Here is a 24,323-nt window from a genome sequence, read left to right on the forward strand (position 1 = left end):
GCCGAGCCCGCCCCGCCGCCGCCGCCATGGGGAGCGGGGCTGCCCCGCCGCCGGTCCCGCCGCTCTGCCGCCCGCGCTCCGCCGCGCTGCGAAAGGCGAGCAGTGCCGAGGGGGCGTGTCGGGCGGGCGGCACTCGGAGCCCCCACCCCGGCACGGACCGCCCGCGGAGGGGAGGTGGAGGTTCTGGAAGAGGTGGCCCCGGCTGGGAACCCGAACTGCCGAGAGCGAGCGGTGCATCCCCAGAGACGCCCGGCCACACTCCGGCGGCGGCTGTTTGTGGCAGTACACGCCGATTTTCACGGGCGTGAGTTTCGTCAGCCTTGATAGAGTTACTGCGGCGCGCAGCCGAGGGATAGCTCTACAACGGGTTAAACTCAGTAAGGACTGAGATATCACGTTCCCCTGCCTCTGGAAAAGCTCGGGTTAGGTTCCTAAGAAAAGCAAACACTAGCAGTCTCTCTTATTAGAAGGATAAGCACTATTAGGTTGAATCAGCAAAACACTACCTAAAGCACAGAATTGTAATTTTTTCCAGAAAAAAAACCCGCCAACAAAACCAAAAAACCCTCCTCTGCCAAAACAAGCCCATCTAGGCAGAAAACACAGCTTTATCATTTATTTCCGAGAAAATTGATCGGCCTGGTGACAAAGCCAGCTCGGGACTGCCTTCTGTAACACACGTGTACTTGAGCAGGAGAGGAAAGTATTGCCGAGGTGGTTGCGAGAAGCCGGACAGGTTCGTGCCGCGGTTCTGTCACTGGCTTTAGACACGTGCCTGCACTGGGCGCTGGTGTGCTGGAAGTCAGTCGGGTTAGTTTAGGGCGAAGGCAGATACAGTTTGTCTGCTTTTAATTTAGGCAATATGCAGTTAATTCTCCTCACTGAGCAGCCTGAAACACCAGCCCAATGGGTTGATTCACTTTTTATTTACCTTTATGCTACTGGGCTAGAAATTAAAATAATGGTCTGCCTCTCCATCTAGTTTGCTTCGTTTTCTGCCCTAATGTTTTTGGTGGCATAACTAGCCTGAGAGACCCTCCCCAGAAAGGGAGAGGTGATGCACAGCACAGTTGGGCGTTGGAGGTTGGAGGATGCCCATCTCACTTTTCCCCTGTTAGCTGGGGTGCCTGCTATTTCCCAGGTGCTGCCCTGTTCCTGAGGGACACAGCTCTGCTGAGAACCTGCAGGTTCTGCCTGCACCAGGAGAAGACTGGCAGGGCACCCACCGGCACACAGTGGGTGAGATTACACGGGGTTTGTCCTGGTTGTGATAAAGCAATGGGACTGCTCAGTCCTGCAGTGTTGCTGATGCCCTTGGACACATCTGCTCCTCCATGCCTCCCTCCATGCAGAGCAGTGCCATTGCCTCTCTCCTGACTCACTCATAACACACTCTGTGTGTGCACACTCTGCTCAGGTCACTGTCACAAGTCACTCTTGCAAAGGAACCTTTGTGAAACCTCAGTAAGAAATTCGACTTTAATGTCATGGCTTGAGGGATGGAGATTTTCAGAGATTACAGCAAGGCAGCTATCATGACCAGTGATCCCCAAGGCTATTTTAACAGGAATAATGAATATAAGCAATCGCTTACAAATAGGTTTCTTCCCAAAAGCCTGCAGAAAGTTTCCCTCTCGCTTCTTGTTGGTTCAACACCACTGGAGCAGTCAATGAGACAGAGTACGAGCAGCAGCACCTCAGTGGAGCAGAGTTACTCTGTGAGACAGTGGGAAAAATGAATTCTGAATTCTTCAGGACATTTCCAGATGACAGTTTGGGGAGGGAAGGCAAAACCCACAGTCTACCTATATGTAAAATAAAGTGGAAAACCTCAGACCACCTGTGCTTATCCATGCACGGATAAGTTAGAAGCTGAACCCAGAACAGCTCATTCAGTAGCTGAATTTCCTTTGTTGCTTTTTAACCCTAACAGCTCTTTAATTAGTGTCCTTATTTTCAAATCAACTATACATTTGTGTCATATTAATTAATATTCATTGTCACTGGAGAGGTATTAAATGCATTTTACCTATGTTTCCAAGGGAATAGATGGCAGCTGAAAGTACTATTATCTGATTTCAGCCTGTCCTCAGTACTGTAATAGTATCAAGGCCTATTAGAGGGGACTCTTAGATACAAAAAGGTAACAATGACTGATTATTCATTTGCTTTATAGTAGCACTTAAGGATTCCTGCCAAGATCATGGCTCTGCTGCACCAGGCTTTTTGCAGACTATGGCACAAGAGGTGGCCTTGCCTGACAGAGCTGACATCTGAAATAAGAAACAAAGCAAAGTGCTGCAGCAAGGATGTAGCAGAGAAGTATGTGGTCATTTGAGTGTCCTTTAGTTCCTTGGAGGGTTTGTGCAAACAAAAGAGGGGATAGGAGGTAATGGGGGAAGAGATGGAAGGTGAGGGTAGGACAACCCTTACAGAAGAGATGAAAAATCCCACAGAACTGAAGTCTTCTCTGGTGCTTGGTACCAGTACCCCCTGCTAGAATCCTCAGGGTGGACCCAGCATAATCTCTTACTGGATGCTGCTGGTGCCTCAGGCACTGGAGATGCTCCAGTGTCTGCTTTTAGCTAACAGTGCTGTGATCTTCTGAGGAAAGGGGCAAGAGCAAGGCCTAATTAAGTCCATTGGAAAAGAAGGAAGCAATTCTTCAACATTTTTACAATGAGTCTGTACAGGAGAAACAAATTCTCCTGCACAAGCCCATTGAGGACACTGGCATGAGGTAGAGTCCAAAACCCTCATCTGGACCTCAGTGTCAGGGCACTATAGATAGGAAGCAAATCCTATAGATGTACCAATGAGGAGAAGGAGAGCTGGAATGTGCACACTTCAGTGTGGCGATGTTTCAGAGTAAAAGAAAGGAGATGTGTGGAAAAGAGTTTTGCTGAGAGAAAGAGGGCTCAGAGATAAAGGGGAAGGATGAGTTGCAGAAGGTCAGTACTGGAACTAAATGGCTCACTAGCAGGCTTAGCCTAGCAGTACAAATTGGCTGTATAGATGGACAATCTTCAGACTAGTACTGACTGAAAAGTGAAAGTGCCAAGTACATTCCTAGGTCACTGGCACTTCATTTTCTCTGTAGCCATACTGTTAGAGCAGTGCCTGGCCACTGCTGTCCCTGATCTGGGAGTCAAGATGTTCCAGACACCCCTCCTGATACACAGATTGCACATGGCCACCATATTTTGAAGTGTAAAAGAGCTTGGTAGATGACTGTTCTGTGCCAGTCCACCTCAGTGCCATGGAAAGGTCCATAGCATATTTCCTTTGCTACTATAGATGTCACCAAAGTATTTTGAACAGAGAGGGGGAAACAATTCCTGTCCTTCAGAAGAGGTGGAAGTGCTACTCCTGAGCACTGTCTGACTCTCAGGAGCTCTGGGGGCCTTTGCTGGCTGAACCAGAAGGAGAATCAGAAGATGGTTTGTTCTGCGGGTACCAAACCATTGGAGAAGTTCAGAGCAGAGCTCATGCATGTTGCAGGCCCTGTGAGGGAGCAAAGAAGTGCTGAACGTAGAGAAAGCAAACTCCTGCAGGGAGAAGTCCAGCTGCTCACTGCAGTGGAAGGCAGATAGCTTTGACCCAGAGCCTGCTGAGACAGCAGAGCAGGACAAGGCCAAGAGACACTTCAGAGATTGAAGGGCAAATACTCGTCAGTAATTCTCATTTATTTAAATTCCCATCGCTGACAATTCAGAGACAGATAAAAAATACTTGCTACCTCTCAGGGACCCATGCATGGGCATACCATGGTGAGCAGGGCAGGGCAGGGCTTGCCACCAACCATTTCACACAGAGATCCTACGTGAGAAGGGAAGGCATTGTAGAAAGTTTTCTGAGCTTGCTAGCTTTGACCTCTTTTTGTCATTTTATTTTCCATCTCCTGAGCCTCCCTTGTACCTGCAGCTGAGAGACTGAGTCTACAGCAAGAAACTGAGCTCACGGGGAATAAAACAGAGTAAAGGGCCTCCCACTCTTCAGCTTCAGTGTCACCTGAGTGCAGACTCCAAACCTTAGCATAAGGCAGACAAGCAGAGATTAATTACAAATAATGTCATCATGTGTCCTGCAGAGCAGACCAAAGCAGTGGCATGGGCAGCATGGAGAAACCTTATAATGGCTCAACTGAGATGCTGCCAGGATTGTAGTGTCCCCTCGTGGGTAGTTTCCCCACCTCACTGGTGCCTCCCTTGTCCCTGATATCACTGAAGGAGCATACCACTGCCTCACTGAGGAAATGTCATTCTTCAAGTGCTTCTTTTGTCCTGAGGTCAGCAGAACAAATGATGTTGCAGTTTGTGGGGAAATTGAGAGGAGGCAAAAGAGCCCTGCCTGACAGAGTACATCCCATCCCATCCCACCCCATCCCATGCCACCCCTTCCTGTTGCAGCTCTCATCGTACAACCACACTGAGTGCAAATGCATGTATGGTTAAGCTGTGCACTTGCACTGGGCCCACCAGTATCTTACACTTTCTTATCTACGTTCATTCCTCTGGAGGCTGCAGATGGAGCTGTCCACTGTTCAGAAAATATCAGGCTGGGCTATGATTTCGATAAATGTGATTGAATCTCATGCTTTTGAGCTTCTCCTGTCTTCTTGCAAGGGCTGGAATGAGATTTTTCCCACTTCTGTCCTGGCAGTAATGCTAGCTGGGCTCTCTGGAAAGGTATGAGTCTGTACATGAAGTGCAGAGGAAAAACTGGGAGTCTCCCGTACTCCAGACTAGTTGAGGTGAGAAAGCTTCACATTCTCCCATGCCAGCACTGAAGGCATTTGCCTTCTGAAAGACAGACACCTCTGGGTACAATTTCCCTAGCTGGTTCCCTCCTGTCCTAAGAGGTCTAGGCAGCAGTGTTTCCTTCTTTCTTGTCTATGACACTGATCTAGAAGGGATAAGATCAAGCTCTTGGGTTAGTATAAAAAACCTGGGAAGAAATCCTGGGGGGAAAGTTTTCACTCTGAGTACATACATGAAAGTCCTGGGCATCAGTCCAGAAGAAGGAGGCAAAGAGTTTATAGGTCTGGGAGAGGGATCAAAGAAACCTGCAGCAGCCACGTCAGAACAGGAGGAAGACTTAGACACCTCTAATAAAGACTCTTGGGAATACATGTCACCACTGGTGCCCTCACCTTTGAGGGCAGCTGTAACCTTGACTCCTGCCAGCTGAGCTTCTGGCTGCCTCCTGACAGTCCCTGTCCAGCTGCCAGCATGCACATCTGGGGCAGGGTGAAAGCAAGAGGAGCTGCTGGAGGGCAGGCACTTACCTGCAGGGTGCAGGGGCAGGAGTAGTCCTGAGCAGTCTGGCTTTGCAGTTCCGAGTCAACTGAGAAACCTTCTTGCATCCAACCTCCAGGGATGCAGCACTGGCCTGTGCAGGACCCTGCCTGAGTGGCACCCAGGGAAAATCACCCCACCAGCCATATCCAGCTTTGTCTTTGTATTGCCCAAGAGCCAGGAAAAGGATAAGAAGAAAATTAGCTACAGATGTGATACTTTCCTACAACCAGCTGGTAAGAACTGGGTAGATAGACTTTGTTCTACTTTTTTGCCTTACTGGCCAAGAACCCAGCTGAGGGCTTGGTGCAATAATGATTGCCCTAGAACTGAAATAATGTCTCTCTCTTCCCCAGAATAAGGATAAACTGTCCTTTTCTGTGGTGTCCAAAAAAGCTCAGCTCCCAGGTGTTTTTATAGCCCATGGCACGCACAGCTGCGCCTCCTGAGGCACTTCTGGTCTGAAGTTTCTCAACAGGGTTTGGCAAAGCTGGTGCTGGCAACCAGTTGGCATGCAGGGCACCAGGAAACAGCTTTCCTGAACCTGCTCCTTTTTTCTTTTAGTCAGACAAGATCACCTCCTGGCTAGAGGTGCAGGATGAAACCATGGGAACAATGCAGGGCATTTGCACATCATAGGCCACCATCTCCTCCTGCGGGAAGATGTCTTGGATGAGCCAGGACAGCCTGTCTCTTAAAAGAAGGAGCTGTCAAGGCTGAGGAGTGCTGCTGCTCTTGGGTGCATCGGCAATGAGCGCTTGCCATCTGCTGGGAGGCGATCAGCCTGTCAGGCAACAGTCTGGCGAGGGCTCTAGGGTGTAGAAAAAGGAGAAAGGCCTGTGCTAGCGGTCCCTGGAGAGCTGGGTGGTAATTTGGCCTTGCAAGAAGAGGGTAAACACAAAGCAGTCAGGAAACTCCAGTCTTGGACAGATGAGGGCTGACAGAACTCACTGCAGGGTTTTAACATGCTAACACTCCCCTTGAGCCCTTCTTGGAGGTGCCTCACCCCATTGCAAAGGTAGCAGAAGGCAATACATATTTGTGTAACTAATGCATCTCACCTCACTCATTAGCAGCAAAGCAGAGCCCTGGTGTGGTGGCATCTTGCATTCCCACAGCACAATTAGCCAGCATCTGTCAAGCTGTGTGCTGTTCACAGCAAAGGCCACTCCCTGTCACAGCTTCCCCCACCTCTCCCTTTGACATGTTCTCAGGGTTCAGCTTTTTGTTATGCCACCAGCACATCCAGCCCAAATAGCATGGAGCATCCCAGTCCCCATTGTGCCAACTCCTGGGAACACACATCCAGCTGGAGAGTCCTCAGTTTCCCAATGAGATTATATGAATGTCTACAAGCAGATCTCAAGGTCTTGAAAAGCTGTTTTATTGATAAGTGGACTAAAGCTTCCCTTGCAATACAGGTACTGGTACGCCTGGGTGTAAGTCATATTTGTACACTGTATGATATCGATCTTATTATCAAAAGCAGCATCAACCTTCTGGGCCTGCTATCCCATTGGTGCACTGAATGAGATTGTGCACAACAGGATCAGAGTCAGGGAAAGTTCTGAGATGTTACTCTTCTGGTATGGAAACCACCATGGGAACTTGACAGTATACAGACTGTATTTATGCTCTTTTAATTCAGAAAGGTAAGAAACAACAGTGGCAGCATCAAATTTCTTTAATTTGCTGTATTTCATGACAGAGAAGGCCCAAACTCCTATTAGGTATTTACATAGTTCTGGAAGGCAGCATTTTCATATGGTAGTTTTTTCCCCAGCAGAGCCTAGCTGCAAGCCCACATGCAGCAAGTAATTCAGGCACATCTGCAGAAGAAGAGGGTGCAGGACCTTCTCTTGTCTCTGGCTCAAACTGCAGACACATTTCTTCAGTGGCAACACCATTTTAAGCAGCATTTAGCTCAGGCACTTATTTCCAACCCTGCTGTACCTACTAGACCATCTGGTCCAAGTGTTACTGTAGCTTTGTGGTAAACCAGATGGGGAAAATGATCCAGATTAAAATAAACACAGCAAGACTCCCCTGACCAAAGAACAGTGTCTCAGAAGAATGAACACAGGCTGTGTGGAGAGGTAGGAGGAAACAGGAGATTCCCTTTCTACAGTGTGGACTGGCAATCTACATTTGCATAATTTCAGAAGAAAAGTGGAAGAGACTGAATAAAAATGAGGCAGGAGCAACAGGGGGAAGTAGTGGCCTCAGACTGATATTTTTGTTCAGATTGTTCCTATCAGTTGTTCTTCTTGTTTAGAGCAGGGATGGAAAAATTGCTTTGACAAAAGACTATCTCCAAACATCTCTTCCTAAGTTCAACCCAAATCTGTGCTCCACTCTTCTCTCATTTCATTCTGTAAGTGAAAACTTCCCCAACGAGGGCTTACTTTAGACCATGTTGTGTTGTAAGTAAACTTAATGAAAACTATGAGCTGAGATTTCAGTGTAGGTTTGTGTGGATTTCCAGTGAAAGGATGTTCTTTTCCAAGTCTGGTCAGAATCAAATAGCCCCCAGGAAAATTACAAGCTTGGCAATTCTGGGTATGCTTCCAGACTGAAAATATTCACTAGAGTGACTCTCCTAAGGTTTTCTTCAGTAAATTATGAGGAAGGCTAGAAATAATTTCAGTCTAGTAATCCTCTAAAGGGGCCTGCAAAATCAAACCTTTGATTAGTGTCAAGATCTTCAAAATCAAAAGAAACACTAACAGTAGCATGTCACGCTCCCCTCCTTGAGTAGTCACTCCTGGCAGCATCTTGCAGAGCTCCTTGGCTTTAATTTACACATTACTCCATCTAGTGGCTTAAAGGTTCCAGCCTCCAAGAGTTTAAAACTCTGCCCTGGTACCAGCTGGAATTCAAACCTCTGCAGCAGTTTTGCCATCACCACTTTTGCCTCCATCTGTTAAGAAGAAAAGCAAATTCATTGTCAGTGACAGCATATAGAGCTTGGACTGCAGCTGCTTAAAGTCAGTGTATTATGTTATACTGCTTTGTCAATATAGATAGAGATTTAAAAGTTAAATGCAGCCAGCTGAGTTTGGGCAGGAAACCTGGGACTTCATGGATTTGAAGACAACTGACAGGCACTAGGATCGGTCCTTGTGTTTATGCATTAACCCCATTTGGGAAATCAGACTATAAAACTAAAGCACTGAAGACTCTCAGCACTGGTGCTTAGATTAACCCACAGAACAGACCCAAAGAGCTGGCCTCCTGCTGTTCTGAAATGCTCTCTGCTATGCTCATATACATCATTAAATTGTTCCTTCCATCCATGTAGCCCCCTCCTCACCTTCTCTGTGACAGTTCTGGCTTGTGTCCTTCTGCCAGCTGCTGTTTTCCCTGCCTTGATTCTGTCAGGGGTAGCCACGGGATGGTCCCCAAGACCCCCTGCATATCCCCTGTGTGTTTGACCTTGGCTGGCAAAGGGTTGTTGACTGTGATTTCCATTAAGGGGTTTGGATTCAGGCAGGTTGACTCAGGACAGTTCAGAGGGAGTGCAGCCTGCTTGCTGCTCCTCCCTGCAGACATTTGCATGTGCACACTGGTGACGTGGGACCAGTTTGACACATGGATGTGTGCTCATGTGACAGCATTTGAGAGACGTCCATCATGGGCATGGGGGGGATATTTCCTCTAGAGAGAAGGGGGTCAGTGCACCATTAGTGTGGCCTTTGGACCCCCACCACCAGCCATGGCAGCACACCCTGAGTTGGCCCAGAGCTTACTATGGAAGTGCCATTCCAGGCCTCTGCTTACCTGTGCAAACACCTGCCCGATGCAGGATCGGGATCCCAGAGAGAATGGAAAATAGCAATAATATGGCCTGCAAAGAAAAACGTTCAAAATTGTCACTCTGACAACTTGATTGTAAGGAAACAAGCAAATATTTCACCACAACAGCAAGGAAATGGTCTAAATATCACCTCGCCTATCTGACTTGTAAAAACAGCCTCCAAATTACCTCTTTTTTGCTTCAGAGCAACGGTACAGCTCCACAGCATGTTTCCTCGAGATCTCTGCTCACTATATGGCTCAACTCACAGAGCTGTTTTGATGTATGCCAATCTTATTTCAAAGCTGAATGTTAAGCACACTCCAAATGCTCTCCAGCCTGTCATGAGGATGTAACAATCCACCCAATTATTGCCCCTTTGGGCAGCTCTGAACCATGTGAGGGAGGGGGTGTTTGGTTCGGGAGACCAGACTAACTCTAGGCTGAAGCAAAACTCCTGACTCGTGAAGTAGCTGCTGATCTCTGTATCTAACTGTTTAGTCACTGATCCCTCCTATTGCACTCCTGACCACTGACTAGCCTTAGGCTGCCTCCCACATGGCTGAACAGCATCTTCTGTGCCTCAGACCCTTCTGCCCTCTCTAATATGGAGACACTTCAAGCATCCTGGGGCCAGGGCTGTCACATATTGAATGTCTGTATTGCACTAATGCAAATATTCAACCTGGTTTTGGCCCAAAGCTTAGATCTCAATATAAACATTAAATAACAATAGTATTGGTCTGTTTTTGCAAGGTATCACATGGTCTAAAGAATTTTTGAACAAAAGCTGCATATTATTGCTCTCTATTTGCATTTGAATGATTTAGTCTTACTCCTACTGGAATGGAAAAATAGTTTTAGTCAATTTTTTTCCCCCTTGAAATATCTTCCTGTAATGGATCCTTATTAAATATTTAACAACCTGGGAGTAAAAAGAAACTCACTTAGGTGCATCTTTGCTGAATCGGTCTGGATTGAAAGTATATGGATCCTTGAAAAACCTTTCCATCCTTCCCATTATATAAGTGCTGAACTGTCAAGAAAGAGTTTACTTGTTTTAGTCAAGAGCAGCACACTGAAAATGCTTCTTTGCTGTCAGAGGTACAAAACCATAACTGCCTTCCACTCCCCAGTCCCAAATGACAGTCCCAATTCATACCCCAGTTTTGGTCAAGATATTAGAGAGGCCAGCAGAAATACACCCTGGGAAGATTCTGGCCCTCTGATCCACAGATCCATTACATTTGGACGAACTGCAGCAGCTAACAGCTGCTGATGGTGGATGGGACTCACAACGAGCGTGGTGTTGGCAGGAATTCTGATGCTGTTGATGACGTGCTCCTTCTCCAGCCTGCGCACGGTCCCTGCGACGGGCGGGTACAGCCGCAGCGACTCCTTCAGAACCTGTGTCAGCAAAAAGCACAAAAGGTCACTTAGTTGATACAGTATAGGCAGCAGAAATAGAATTAATTACCTCCCTATGGCCTTTCACTTTGGATAAGTGGGAGATTTTGACTTTTGAAACAGATGCTGGCGTATCTGCCTTGGGCTCCTGGGGGCAAAACGTATGGCTAAGTCAGCTCCTTCAGGCCCAGTTCTTTCTTACAACTGGTAAAATACAGAGAAAAAGACACAAAACCCACAGGAGATCCCATGCATTAAACAAATCTAAAATCTCAAGTCAGGTCAACAACTAAGCAAAAAAGTAATAGGAAGCAAATTCAAAGGGAATATCTAAGAGTGAAGTTTCCTGGCCCTGATGAGCTGTTCTGGGCGCTGACTGACATGAGGATGGGTGGTTGCTCCCACCTCCTTCCCACTCTCAGCACTGTGCTCCTGCCCCTGCCTTTGTCCTGCTTCTGCTGCTTGGGTAGCTGAGCCAGGTCAGAGCACCAAAAGGACAAAAAACAACCTGGCAAAGGAAAATGAATAGGGAATGTTGAGAAAAAAATGGAACAAGATCATTTCTTTTGGTGGCAGTGAGCTGAAAGAATGGCTTATTTCATCAAAGTGAAACCTAATTAACGGTGCACATGAGCATCACACCGAAAATGCAATTAATGGTGTGCATGCACGAGTGGACTAATGAAAAAGAAATGGGGACAAAAGGATTCAGAATTGCCTGAGCGACAGGAGAGGAGTTCCATAGTCTCTGATACTCCAGTGATGGACTGGCTCTGACCAAGGGTGACTGATTTTGGTTGTACAGATCCAAGCTTGTGCTGCTAAATAAATGGTCTGCTTTGAGAGGCCCTCATGTGATGTGTCTTAAAACTGAAAGGATTAGATACCTCATCCTAATTGGAGTGGTATAATTGTGATGCTGTTTGGAGAAGCCTAAGAAAACCTGACAATTTCTGTAACCACAGAGTTCCCTTTTCCTTCTGAGAAACACACCTATGAAATCTATCTGCTGTCAAAGCACAGTGATTTGTGGGATGTGATATGGCAAATGATAAAACTACTGCTCACCTTAGCAGGGCAGTTTAAGAGAAAAATGATCATAGCAGACTACTAAAATCACAGGGCAAGTCAAGCAGAATAGCTGCCAGGACTGTGAATCAGCCTCTCCTGAGGGCTACTGGTATCCCCCACCTTGTAAAAAAGGATATGCAACACAAACACTGGCAAGTAGCCAAACCCTGGCTTTGCAGTTCATTACCAACCAGCATTTCAATACACAAGACCCCTTTTAGGACCAAACTCTCTCCCCCTCTTCAGAGTGACTGAAGAGGGTTTCAAGACTGAACAATGAAAAACTGTCACTACAAAAACTAGCCATTATTTTTGGCTGTCCTCAAATCCCATTGAGTTTATGGCACTTGGTGAGATCATAGCTGGAAATGCTTTAACAATAATCAAACAAAAATAGAGCTGTGAGTTAGGGAAGTGTGTGGGATTCACACAGGTTGGGCTCAAAGTTGCAAATCCTTCTAAAAATTACAGCTATGGTTTCAGCTTAAACAGATAGGGATTATGCAACTCCACTCTAGCTCCCAGTTTGGTAATAACTAAGGAAAGCATTGAAGGAATTGTGTGGGATGTTGCAAAGAAATTTGACGAGCATCCTTCCCAACAAGGCTAGACTGCTGCAAATGTCTCATGATACCTGCTTGCTGACTCTCTGGGGACAAACAATACCAGGATAAAATATCTGTATTGTTTTCAAAATTTTAAAAGTGTGGGTATCCTCCATGACATATCAGAGGTGCTACCAAACAGCTCTGACTGGTATCTTACCTCACTCCTACAGTACCTGTGATAAGTAGGTGAGTTTGCCAAGATCCTCATAGTCAATGTCTCTCTTGGCACCAAGAACATCATCCACTTCAGTCTGAACCCTGCAGTTCAATTAAAAAATATTAGCTGCAGACGCCCGTATCTTGCTAGGCAAGATTACATTTTTTACTTTCCAGACAGTAAGTTGGACTTGGACACCCATCCTCAGGCAAAATGCCTACCAATTCCCAAGCAGGTATCCTGAACTTGTACTTCTTATCAGGATGAAGCAATGTGCACACAGGGCAGCTGAACCAGGTGGGATTCAGGACCAGTATATATAAAGGCTTTGAAAAAAAATCACCTAGATGAAACTGAAATAATCCATCTTATGCTTTTTTTTTTTTTTTACATTTTACATATATTGGGACTATGAAACTTTATTTTGGAAGGGAGGCTAGAATTTATTGGGAATTGATCCTATCTTTTTAATAATCCTTATAATTAAGTTCATCTTGAAAGTAACAGCAAGTTGGGTTTTCAAATTGGAGCGCACATACCTTTCCAGTATTTCAGGATGCTGACCCAGTGCCATTACTGTAAATGACATCTGATTGGCAGTGGTTTCATGACCTAATGACACCAAAAATCAGTTTAAAGGTTAGCATGAAATAATAACATGACACAAACATGGTCTACTAGCTGATTGTGAACAGGAAACTTTAAACATTGGACCCCAAATGTTTTATTTCAAGTATGCTACAATTAAAGGAAATACTAAAAGGGATGTAAAGTCTACGTAGGGAGCTTTCAAGAATGACAAGAACAGGACAGAGCTGGTAAAGATATGACTCATCTTGCTCAACTCAAAGCTGCACTGGCTGCATGCAGCACCTACTGGTTATGAGCTCCCTAACAGGAGGACCAGTGAGGTCCAGTATTTGCCTTGTTATATTATGGGACACACAGTTCTTCCAGAAAGCATGGATTTACCGGTTTTGAGGGAAAACAGAGCTTCCAACCATCTTTATTTGAAATGTCTGCTTTATGTGTTAGGATGACCCTGCTTGACCAGGGAAGTTGGAGTAGAAGAGTTTTCAAACGTTACTCATTCTGAGACTCTGTGATATGGGTAGTTTTCCTTTTTTCATGGATAGGCACATGTATTATTTTAAAGCATTACAGAAAACAGACTCCTACAAAAATGTATTTGTTTCAATAATGTCTTTCTTGCAAAAGGACAGCATTTTGACTTACCTTCTTAGGAATCTAAATCCTATTGACCTGCAAGATGATGTTTATCTCATGTATTAAATTGGCCCATGTTTTTTCTGATAGGCTTGACAGTGCCTTCTCCTACCAAGCATTGACTAACACCCTTCAAGCAAGAATGGCATTTAATGATGTGGGTGAGGTGACATGAAGATATGTGGAATATGTTAAAGGTGCTTTCAGCGAGGTTTGGTGGGATCTGGGAGGAAGGACCAGAACCCTGTAAGGAACAGCCTTGCAGCTCAGTGGGCAGTGGGAAGCCAGAGTTTGGGACCCAGAGTGGGAAGCCTGGCATTATTTGCTGTGTCAATATGACTGAAAGAGGATAACCTGTGATTTGCCTTTGAGAAAACTGAAAGTTCTCTTCAGACCTTGCCCTGTTGGTCCTACGCCAGTGTAAATACTGCTGTCTTCCAACCAAGAGACTCCTGGATACAGCAGCATTACACATGGAGTGATGATGTTAATGATGATGTTAATCATGATTAACAAGGGTGTTAATCATGACCCAAGAATGAGTACAGCTTCCCACATGACATATCCAAGCATAAAAATAGCTACCAACCTGCAACAAAGAAAGTGATAAAGTTATCCAGAATGTTTTCATCATCTCTAGTGTCCTCCAGAGCTGTCAAAATAGAAAAGTAAATGGGATTAGAAAATGCCCCCATGCCCTAGTTGGACCAGCCAGAATGCTCTGCCCTGTTTGACACATATTGGATGAGGTGGCATCAAGAGGAGATGCTCAGTGGGTGTTTCAGTGGTGGTTTGTGACCAGTATTTGATCCAACACAATGAAACAGGGGATTTTCAAAGTAACTCTACTATCTTCAGTGTGAAAAAGCCTTTAAAGGAGGATCAAAGTTCAGATCCCCAAAACAATCCTCCCCAAATCCCATGGCAAAACATACCACAGAGAAATTCACTCAAACAGCAACATGTTCCTTACCATCTCCTTTCAGTATCTGTGTAAGAATATCCAACGTGGCTTCCTTCCCATTCTGGAGAGCTTCTCTCCTCTGGTCAATGCACTCCTTCCCCACACGCCGCAGCAGCCTCACACTCTCCCTGACCTCCTTTACCAGCTTCTGTTTCCCTGGCATGTACTGAATACAGAATTTCTTGAGTCATTTTATTCCTTTTGCCGGTAAGAAATAATTTCAATGTTATTTTACAAGGCAGCACCTTGTTTTCTGCTAAAATGACACTTGTCACAAAAACTCTCCATGCTCTCCATGGAACAAAGTGAATGCTCCCAGGATAAAGGAAGGGCTTGGGCTGAAATGAGAAATATTTCAGTCTGTGCATGCTGATGTCCTGTCTTATCCGAGCTGATGTTTTGGGCACCGTGAGCAAAATGCCTCACCTCTCCATGGAAAGAGACAGCAGCATGCAATACAGAATCTCACCCTGGTCCCAAAAAGGAAAACAGGAGCTCTAAAAGCCTGAACTACAACTTTCATGAGACACTAGGATGATTTTTAACTTAAATATTTCATATTACATCCATAATTTCTTAGTAGATAAATTTGGGTTGAAAATATCATTTTTTTATGGCAAGAATGTTCAAATTTCTTCCACTTTGAGTGAGGGCTGCCATCCTGCTTGGACAAAGGGCAAAAATCTCAATTTTTAATGGGTCTGAAAGTGTAAAACCATATGAAAAGGAGACACATGCATGGGGGAAGAGAAGACAGAAAGGAAGCATTAAATGTTAATGTTAATTCTGCAAGTGTTTTAAAGCATTAGTGAATTTTATCTTGATGCACATTGGAGGGAAAGAGCTACAGATGACTGTTTTCCCATCAAATATGGACCTTGCACAGCTCCCTCCCACTAACTCAGGAAGGAGCAGAGGCTCCAGCTGGATGTGAGGAGAGAGGACAGAAGTGAGGAGTGTACAGACCTGTATGAGGGGGATCCGTGACTTGGTCAGTCCCTCCAAAACCATGGTCACAGCGTGTGGTAAAGGCATCTGGTCATCACTCAGTGCGTTTAATTCCAAGCCAAAGGCTACCTAAGGAGCAGGAGAGAAAAAGGCAACTTGCTGCACCCTCCCGGCTCCCTGGGGCTGGGGTGAAAAAGCAGGATAACCTCATACCATCACCTTTTTCCCTAAAAATATTTCAGGCTAGATCCTGCCCTGCGGGAGACCATGAGGGGAGAGCAATATCTACATTATGCTTCCTCCTTATTTGGGGGGATTAATAATTTACTATTACTCTCCATTCATCCCAAACTGTTTTGCATAGATAAGGAAAAAGCCAGCGTAAGGCAGACTTCATGCTGACATATAATGGCAATAATATAACCCATGAATGAGCACTGGTGTGCCCCTTTTGGCATGGAGGGGTGGGAGGTGTGAGGATGAAAGGGCTTTTGCAAAGGGTCCCCATCCTGCAGGCCACACTGAGACTGTGCACACCCTTCCCTATCTGCCCCTTCCCATGGCTCAGCCCAAATGGAAGTGGCACAATTAGTCCTTCAGCTCTTCTGGCACTGGTGGGGAAAGGTCTTTTTCCCTGGCTCCAGCTCCCTGGCTCCAGCTCCAGCTCCCATCCTGCTGCCAGTACACATTACTTCCATTCCTTCCTGCCATTGCAGAGGAAACAAGAAAGCGACAGCTGGTACCTTTGCAATGATATCCATAGTCACCCGGCACATCATCGACAGCATGCTAAACTCTTTTTTCCCATCTGCCATTTCCTCTAGCTTCTCCATCAGCTCCTCTGCTTTTTCATTAAAAGTTTCCATCAGACCAATCAGGTAGCTGAACAATCAATAAAGATGAGTAGTGGGGGTTCTGGAGAGGACATCTTTGCTCAGCCAAAATAACTTTATTTTCCATAGAAAATTGTAATTATTTTTTCTTAATTTATAATCAACTTGCCTTAATACTTTAAAAAGCAAACAGATAAAATGAGCTACATTCTTCTTACAGTAGCCCTGCTCTGCCCTGCCATAAAACTAATGTCTGTCATGGCAAAGGGCTGTGGCTTGTGCACACTGAAGCAAAGCATGTGGACTTTATCTTTGGACCCTACGTGCATTGCATTGAGGCACACACAGGGAAAGCAGACCAACCCTCTGCCTTACCTTTTCTAACAGGATAAGACAGCCATAACCACAGTCTGGCATATACAACCTTGGGACCTTTCTGCCATTGCTGAGCTCATAGGGGTGTCACTGCTCCATGGGAAGTCTGGTCAAATTATACTTGGCATGGAAATGGTGTCCTAGACTTAAGTAAAATGTAATTTTGGCACTAATTGTCTTTTTTTCCCCCCTCTAAATATCAAATAATGACAGGGAGAGTCATGAAAATACAGCAGAAATAACAGCTAGCTCATCCCATAAATATCTGCCTTACGTTCGGCTGAAAGCTGGATCCATTATCCTCCTCTGCTTGTGCCAATGCTCATGGTTGCAAACAGTTACCAAGCCATTCCCCAGAAACCTAGAATGTAGGAAAAAAGGAAAGGAACAGTTTTCAGCAAGGGAGCCAGTTGAACCCCATGTAGTCACAAAGGTAAGTCTTTCACATCTACTTCCTTCTATTTTGCCCATGTATAAGGAGCACTGTGACACTTCAGTATTGCAATCATTGCATGACTCTGGACAACAACTGAACCACATATATGTTTTGCTAGGTAGGTGTGGACTGCTGAGTCCAATAAGATGCTGGTTCATTACAGCTGTTATAAAAAGAATTAATATAATAACTGGATTATTATATTTTTAAAAGCTTCAGCCTAACAAAGAAATCCCCTTTTTTGTGATTGAATTTAGAAGCTGCACACTCCCACCCATCAAGGACTAACTCAGCGCTCTAAAATCTAAGTAAGAAGTTTGATGATGGTCTTGAGCAGACTATTCTGAGACTAACTGAACATCTCCAGGCAGGAAAAAAAGGTATACGATCAAGGTAAAACAAAATCCAACATATCCTCCTCCCTGACTGGGAAGACATTTGACTTCACACAAAAATTATTCGGTACATGCTGCTTACGTATGTCTGGAATTAGACATTAATCCCCCCACTAAGGTCTGAGTCAAAATAAGTGTTCACCTGTGGTGTTATTAGTCTTGCGCTTATTTACAGATCACAACGGCTTCAGATGGGTTTTGCCTACCTCTCACCAAATAGGCTGAAGATACGATCGTACACCAGCCGATCCTTTGGGTACTGTGGTGACATCAAGAACTCCTAAAATCAAATCTCAGGTCAGTGAATACTGAGTGCAATCTGTTTCCCACATAAAACATAAAATTTCACTCACACATTTACTGTGTTCCTTCTGTAGCAATAGTCTGAGGAGTAGATGAATTATTTGGTGTGCCCTGATTCCCCAGTTCCCAAGCTACTAGCTTGTTTTGCATGCCTCTAGCACTTTTTTGCCCAATGACCTGAAATCTCACTCTCTGGTAATTGCAAAGATTTAGAGAAAGAAATTCAGTCTCTTGTGCTTCGTTCATTTGAGATATTAAGCTCTTGCAGAGGGACTACTTTTCAGAAATGGTGGGTGTTTGCTATATGTGCTGTTTAAATAAATGTGACAAAGTAAATTAACCAATCAAGGAAGAAAATAAATCAGGACAGCCCGCAGAGCAGAACACCTCATCCTCCTAACCCTGGCCTGCCAGAGCCAAGCACAGACTGACTGCTTCGTGCTACCCTGAACATCAGGCACTAGCTCCCTCATTATGGAGGGAGAGGCTGATCCCCACTGCTGATGTGACTTTATTTTTTGAGTACCTTCACTCCTTCAGGACTCACAACCATTACTGTGACTCTGTGAAAGGCATTAAATCGTACAATAGGTCCGTATTTTTCTGCCCTGTAAGAAGAGAAGATTAAAAAAAAGAGAATTATGGTACAAACAACCAACATGTAACAGTTGCGACCTAATAACCTCAAAGGACCAGAGCACACTGCAGTGGGAACTACTGCAGTCTAAAGACATTAGGAGAATTGCAGAATCATCAAGTTTGGAAGAGACTTTCAAGACTATCTAGTCCAACAGCCAACGCAGCACCACCACAATCACCCCTAAAGCACATCCCCAAGTGCCACATCCAGATGCTCCTTGAACACTTCCAGAGACAGTTACTCCACCACCTTCCTGAGCAACTTTTTCCAATGCCTAACCACTCTTGCAGCACAAAAATTTTTTCTAATATCTATCCGACCTGAAAGATCAATGCTCTCTCTCTGGCTCCTCTACTGACCCCCTGAAAGATGCCAGTTGCACAGTTCAGGGTCTCCATGCCTTGATTTCCCCATGTGTTCTACAGGGCTACCCCATTCAATGTTATTGATGTGTCTCAACTTACCACTGCAGGAAGAGATCATGAACAAATTCCTGTTTCTTCATCATTCTCCATAAGATTGGGAGGTGTCCAAATAAAAAGCTGCAGAATATGAAGATTAAGAAGGTCACAAGGATGCCAACATTGGGTTTTATACGGATTGCAATCCTTGTTGCTCAGTGAGTGTTCCTCAGGTTTCACTTGTAAGGAAAGATGAAAGTAACTCCAAGCTATGCCAACGCCCAGCCCTCATCACATTGGTAAGCTGGGGACCAAGGTCAGGCTGGTGCATGCACACAGCCAGGAACACCAGTGCAGAGACAAAGGATGAGGTCTTTTTTGCTGCTGTTTTATAGGAAAAGTTTGGGTCTGGGTGGGAGCCCCTCATGAATTGTTTTGCCCTTTGTCTAGCTGATCAAATTTTGACTGCACCTATTATGTTTCTGTACATAAAACAGATATTTGCATTAAATATTCTTTAATATATGCTCAGCTCTAAGGGTAACTTCAGTTCTGGCAGTGGAGTTCTGTTAAGCAAAATTAGGAACCTTCTGCATAAAGCTATGTTACTTCAAATGCTGGGGAAAAAAGGACCTAGAAATATAATCACTGGTTAATATGGAAACTGAAGACATTAATGAAAAGGGTTAACTCTTCAAATACAATAGCTGAATTAAAAAGTTAGAGATCAACTCCTTCCTCCAACTGAGAGCAGTGAATTCCCACAGGCTTCGAGTAAATCTGAAGGAAGATTTGGTCAAGCTCCTCTCTAAATGAAGCAAGCTGCACTCAAGATCTGTTTTCCATTTGAGAGACAGAGAGCCATGCCATCATCCTTTTCAGTATAAATAAGCTAGAGGGGACATACAGGCTCTTATTTTATTACTGTTGGAACTGGGAGGCACATAAAATAATAAGGACTCCACAAAGATACCCAACATCTACAGAAACTTTTAATCCTCCACTTGTTTGACTCCTCCATTGTAACTGGATTCTGAAAAGATGTGAAAGCCCCAAATACAACGCAAGTCCTTTGTTAGCTAAAGCTCTGGAAATTGCTCTATCTGCAGAGCAGGAAGCAAGGTCCCACTCATGGCTCCTCTTGTCTGACACATAAATCCTCAGAGATATTTTTCATCCCCTCTCCTATCACCCAGTTAAGTCAGGTGTTAGAACAGGCCTAAAACGTTTATCCACTACTAAGAAGACCCAGTAACTTACTGCATGTCATGAAAAAAACTAAGTGTGGGTTTGGTTTGGGATATATAACTACCTGACACTATCAACTGAAAACATGTATTTACAAAGAAATCCCCTTTTCCCATTTCTTGTTATTCAACCTTTAATATCAAGCCAAGCTTTGAAGAGGCAACCTCCTCTCTACAGGTGAGCCATTCATGCAGAAAAAAAATAAAACAAAGCCACTATGACCACTAGAACTCGCTTTTCCGTCTGTCCTGCAAAAGTTTTCCTTGAGAGATGTGCTGTGCTAGTTCTGATAAAATAAATGGGCTCAGGGAATCAAGGGCATTAATGTAATCTTGTCATCAGGCAGCCATAAGACTTTAGACAAGACTTTGATAAGATCCTGTTGTACTTCATCCTAAAATAAGGCTTTCTTAAGCTTTTATCAAAGGGAAAGAGCCAAGGGCAAAGGGAAAATCCTGCTTCTGGGAAGAATAAAGCCTTGAAAGGATGCAGGCTGTGGACTGGCTGGCTGGGAAGCACATCTGGTGGGCAGTGAGCTGGACACAAGCCAGCCTTTGCTTCTGGTGCTGCTCTTCTCCAGTTTTCCAGACACAGTATCAGATGAGAAGTGTTTAGATTTGAATTACTCCCATTCCAAAGCAATCTGGGTTGGCAAGGACCTCTGGAGGCCACGAGCCCAGTCCCTTGCTCCAGGTCAGTCAGCATCAGAGCTCAGGCTGCACCCAGCCATATGGACCAGCTTTTGAGCACCCTCATGATGAAGGTCTTTCGCTTTACACCTCAATGGCCTTAAGACAATTCGTGCCATTGCCCTGAAAACAGCCATTGGATTCACTCTGCCCTTCAGCAGCTGCTTCTCTGCCGAAAGCCAGCCCAGCTCTAAGCCTCCCGGGCACCCCAGCTGCCTCCACTGGACTTCCCTCAGTTTGTCAATGTCTTTCTTTTACTGGGGAGACCACCACCATCAACACACACAGCATCTGGCTTTACCTCTTATTATTTTTTTTATAAACAACTTTTCAGAGCTGGTGGTATTTGATTTTTCTTACCTTGGACATTTAGGAGTGGAAGTGTTTGTGCAACAGGTACTGAAGTGGGAGTTTTGGATTGTACCTGGCAATTTGTACTTTTGAAAAGCCATCAAGTGCTGTGGGCTCACATGACACACAAGCCTCCTCTTAGACAAACCAGTACTAGAAAACTTTCTGGGAAAGATCCTATGCTGATGACCAATATCAAGCCTCAAACCCTGAAGAAGGGACACAAAAGCAGCCACAGGGTTCCTCAAGCTGCCATTACTCTGTGGTGTTACTCCACACCTCAAAATGAACTTATGGACAAGCAGGTTTAGGTACAACAAGGTCCAGCCTCTCTCTAATCTTAGTACCTGACCCTGATTACACAAGTAGGCTGAAGCTTGGAGCTGGGCAGCCAAGCTTGGTGTCCCTGTAGGCTGTTTCTGTAAGACAGTGCTGGTGCAGTGTCTCTTCCTATGGCATGTTACAGAGGGCATGTGCACCCACGGGTGAGGTTGAATGGGAAGCTCACACACTCCTGCAAGAGCCATGTCTCCTTCTGACACTGCTGCCAATGCCTTGCTGGTACCTTTCTCACCATCCTTTATCACTTATGACATTTTTATTTATTTATGGCAGAAACCAAACACCTGGCTCATGAGGGAGAGCACGGAAGGTGCCTGGTGGAGTTAGTGTCAATGTGCCTGCTGGAGCAGCGTAGCAGGGCTGGCTGTGCTGGTCCAGCGCAGGGAGCCCCTCCCGCACTGCACGGCCAGTGCTGCCGTCAGGTCCCTCCGTGGTGTCCTAAGCGAACGCACAGCTCGGGTGGGCGGCTCTAAACCTCTCCTTCGTGCCGCTGTGGCCGCCCGGGAGATGCAGGTCATGGCATCCAGCCCCGGCCAGCCAGGCGGGATCCCCGGCGATGCCGAGAGGTGCCAGCCCTTCCCGGGAGCGGGCACGCAGGAGCGCTGTGCCCAGCCTGCTCATCCCTCGCCGCTGCCCTCGCCTACACCCGCCAGGCTCGACCTGGCCCAGGGACACCAGTTGGAGGGTTTATTTCCTGCTCTGACGTTTCCTCACGGCTCCAGCCCAGCGGCCGGCTCTGGAGCCGGCGGCGGGGAGCGCCCAGCGGAGACACCCGCCCGGGCCGCCATCTCCTCGCCCCGCCCCGCCGGCCCCTTACCTCTCCCGCGGGGCGCCGGGGATGTGGTCGTACTTGGCATGGATGTGCTTCACGTAGCAGCAGTACAGGACAAAGGCCAGGAGGCAGAGGGCCAGCAGGAGCCCCCCGGCCGCCCACAGCGCCTCCATCCCCGCCGGCTGCCAGCGCTGCCCCCCCTGTCCCGGGCGAAGGGCGGCCGGGGCGGACCGGGAGAGTTCCCGGCTGCGGGCGGGGACGGCGCTGCTTAAAGAGCCCGGCGGAGGCGGTGTGAGCTGAGAGCCTCGGGGCGGGTTCAGATACACCCACAGCGTATGCCTGTGGATGTGTATACGTGTATGTATACGGTCCAGAGGAGACCACGAAGATGATCACAGGGCTGGAGCAACTCTCCTGTGAAGACAGGCTGAGAGAGCCTTGGCTGTTAATCCCGGAGAAGAGAAGGTTCCGGGAAGACCTTATAGCAAGGGCTATAGGAAGGCTGGAGAGGGACTTTTTACCAAGACACGTAGTGATACGACAAGTGGGAGTGGCTTTGAATTTAAAGAGCGTAGATCTAGATTAGATATTAGGAAGAAATTCTTTACTGTGGGGGTGGTGAGGCACTGGAATAGGTTGCCCAGAGAAGCCGTGGATGCCCCATCCCTGGAGGTGTTGTTTGACACTTGGAGCACCCTGGTCTAGAGGATGTTGTCCCTGCCCATGATGGGGAGTGGAACTGTATGATCTTTAAAGTCCCTTCCAACCCAAACTATTATATGATTCTGTGATATATATATGCATGTGTCTGTGTATGCATATGTATAGATGCATGCTTTCCTGGTTGGAGATGGTGCTTTGAACAAGTGAGCGAGGAGATCAGGAAAGATCCTACACCTTCCTATGCTTGTTTATAAAAGTGTTTTAAATAAGGCTCCTCTCTGAAGGCTCCTAGACAAACTAAGTGCCACAGGACAAGGAAGGCAGAGGCTTTTTGTTGACTTTTAGCTCTTTAAATTAGAAGATGCAAAGGGAATATACTGTTGATGCCTGTCGGAATCAATAGATGAAGGTTTTCAGAGCAGTCTGCTTTGGTCACCGTGTTGTACAATGTGCTCATTCATCATCCAGACACAGGAATGAGAGATGATACTGTTTTATTCAAAACAGGTAATCTAAAGCTGACTGACACAAATTGCATAAGGATTTCAGGACACAGAGGACCAAGCCATAAAATGGTGGAAATTAATTTCTGGTAAAAATAAAAGTAATGCATGGGGAAAGATAAACTATGCATATTTATATACCTCCAAGCAAATTATAGATATTTAGTGCAGGAACTTTTTCAGGAATTTCAACTTAATGCTCAGTACAGACCAAAGAATCAAGCGGGGTATTGACAGTGATTAGAAATGGGTGAGTGAGCAAAACAAGATGCTTGAACATATTGATATCTAAAGGGCTCGATAAATCTGGAGCACACCCCCTGTGTGTGAATATCCCATGAACTCCCCTACCAGCTCAGCAGAGCTGTAGAGACAGAACAGGTTAGGCCTCCAAACTGGAAAAAGTATGAGTGAGGGAGGTTATGACAGGGGTCAGGAAAACCATCAGTGGTTTAGAGATAAATAAGGACAAACGAAGTCATTACTTTGCATAATTCAAGAACACAGAGGCACCCACTGAAATGATCCAGCAGCAGATGTAAAAGAGAAAAACATTTTTCACAACAAATTGTTAAATGAAGGAACTCATGGCAACAAGCTGTTGTGGGGGCTAAGTGAATAAGTTGGCTCACAGGCAGGCAGGGAAAGTGATGAGGGATGGATACAGGAGCCATCACTGACTTCAGCAGGACTTCTACCCTCTGGAGATTTCTGGAAGGAACAGCAAGACCCCAGATAGTTCATAAAGACCAAGAAGGTACAGAAACCACCCACTGCATCCTGCTGTCTTCCCATCCTGCCCTCAGTCCAGCAGCCTTTCAATCACTACAACAGTCTCCACGGTATCCTATAAACCTTCCACTTCTTCCTTCCTCCTCAAAGACCTCCCAGGTCTCT

General features: G+C 45.8%; 2 protein-coding genes across 3 annotated transcripts in view; both read right to left on the reverse strand.

Moving 5' to 3' along the window:
- Positions 1-5,365, reverse strand: part of LOC113944589 (extracellular tyrosine-protein kinase PKDCC-like) — a 14,096-nt gene extending 8,731 nt beyond the window's left edge. Inside the window, exons 1-2 of the mRNA XM_027637920.1 lie at positions 5,288-5,365; positions 8-358 (exon numbers count right to left, since the gene is read on the reverse strand). Of these exons, the coding sequence (XP_027493721.1) occupies positions 8-358; positions 5,288-5,365 (429 nt within the window). The remainder of the gene's footprint in view (positions 1-7; positions 359-5,287) is intronic.
- A 1,598-nt stretch (positions 5,366-6,963) lies between these two features.
- LOC113944738 (cholesterol 24-hydroxylase) lies at positions 6,964-22,477 on the reverse strand. Of its 2 annotated transcripts, none has more exons than XM_027638199.1 (15): positions 22,306-22,477; positions 18,922-18,999; positions 18,374-18,425; positions 17,721-17,794; positions 16,958-17,044; positions 16,219-16,357; positions 15,494-15,604; positions 14,537-14,693; positions 14,153-14,215; positions 12,876-12,948; positions 12,353-12,437; positions 10,390-10,500; positions 10,041-10,129; positions 9,078-9,144; positions 6,964-8,217 (listed from the first exon to the last, which is right to left on the reverse strand). In XM_027638199.1, the coding sequence occupies exons 1-15, from the start codon at positions 22,431-22,433 to the stop codon at positions 8,056-8,058; spliced, it is 1,476 nt and encodes a 491-aa protein (XP_027494000.1). In that variant the 5' UTR covers positions 22,434-22,477; the 3' UTR covers positions 6,964-8,055. The 2 variants fall into 2 exon arrangements, with proteins under 2 accessions (XP_027494000.1, XP_027493999.1); XM_027638198.1 differs by having other exon boundaries at positions 18,344-18,425.
- Positions 22,478-24,323: the final 1,846 nt, after the last annotated feature.

This window comes from Corapipo altera, unplaced genomic scaffold (genome assembly GCF_003945725.1).
Source record: "Corapipo altera isolate COAL_440 unplaced genomic scaffold, ASM394572v1 23, whole genome shotgun sequence".
NCBI lineage: Eukaryota > Metazoa > Chordata > Aves > Passeriformes > Pipridae > Corapipo > Corapipo altera.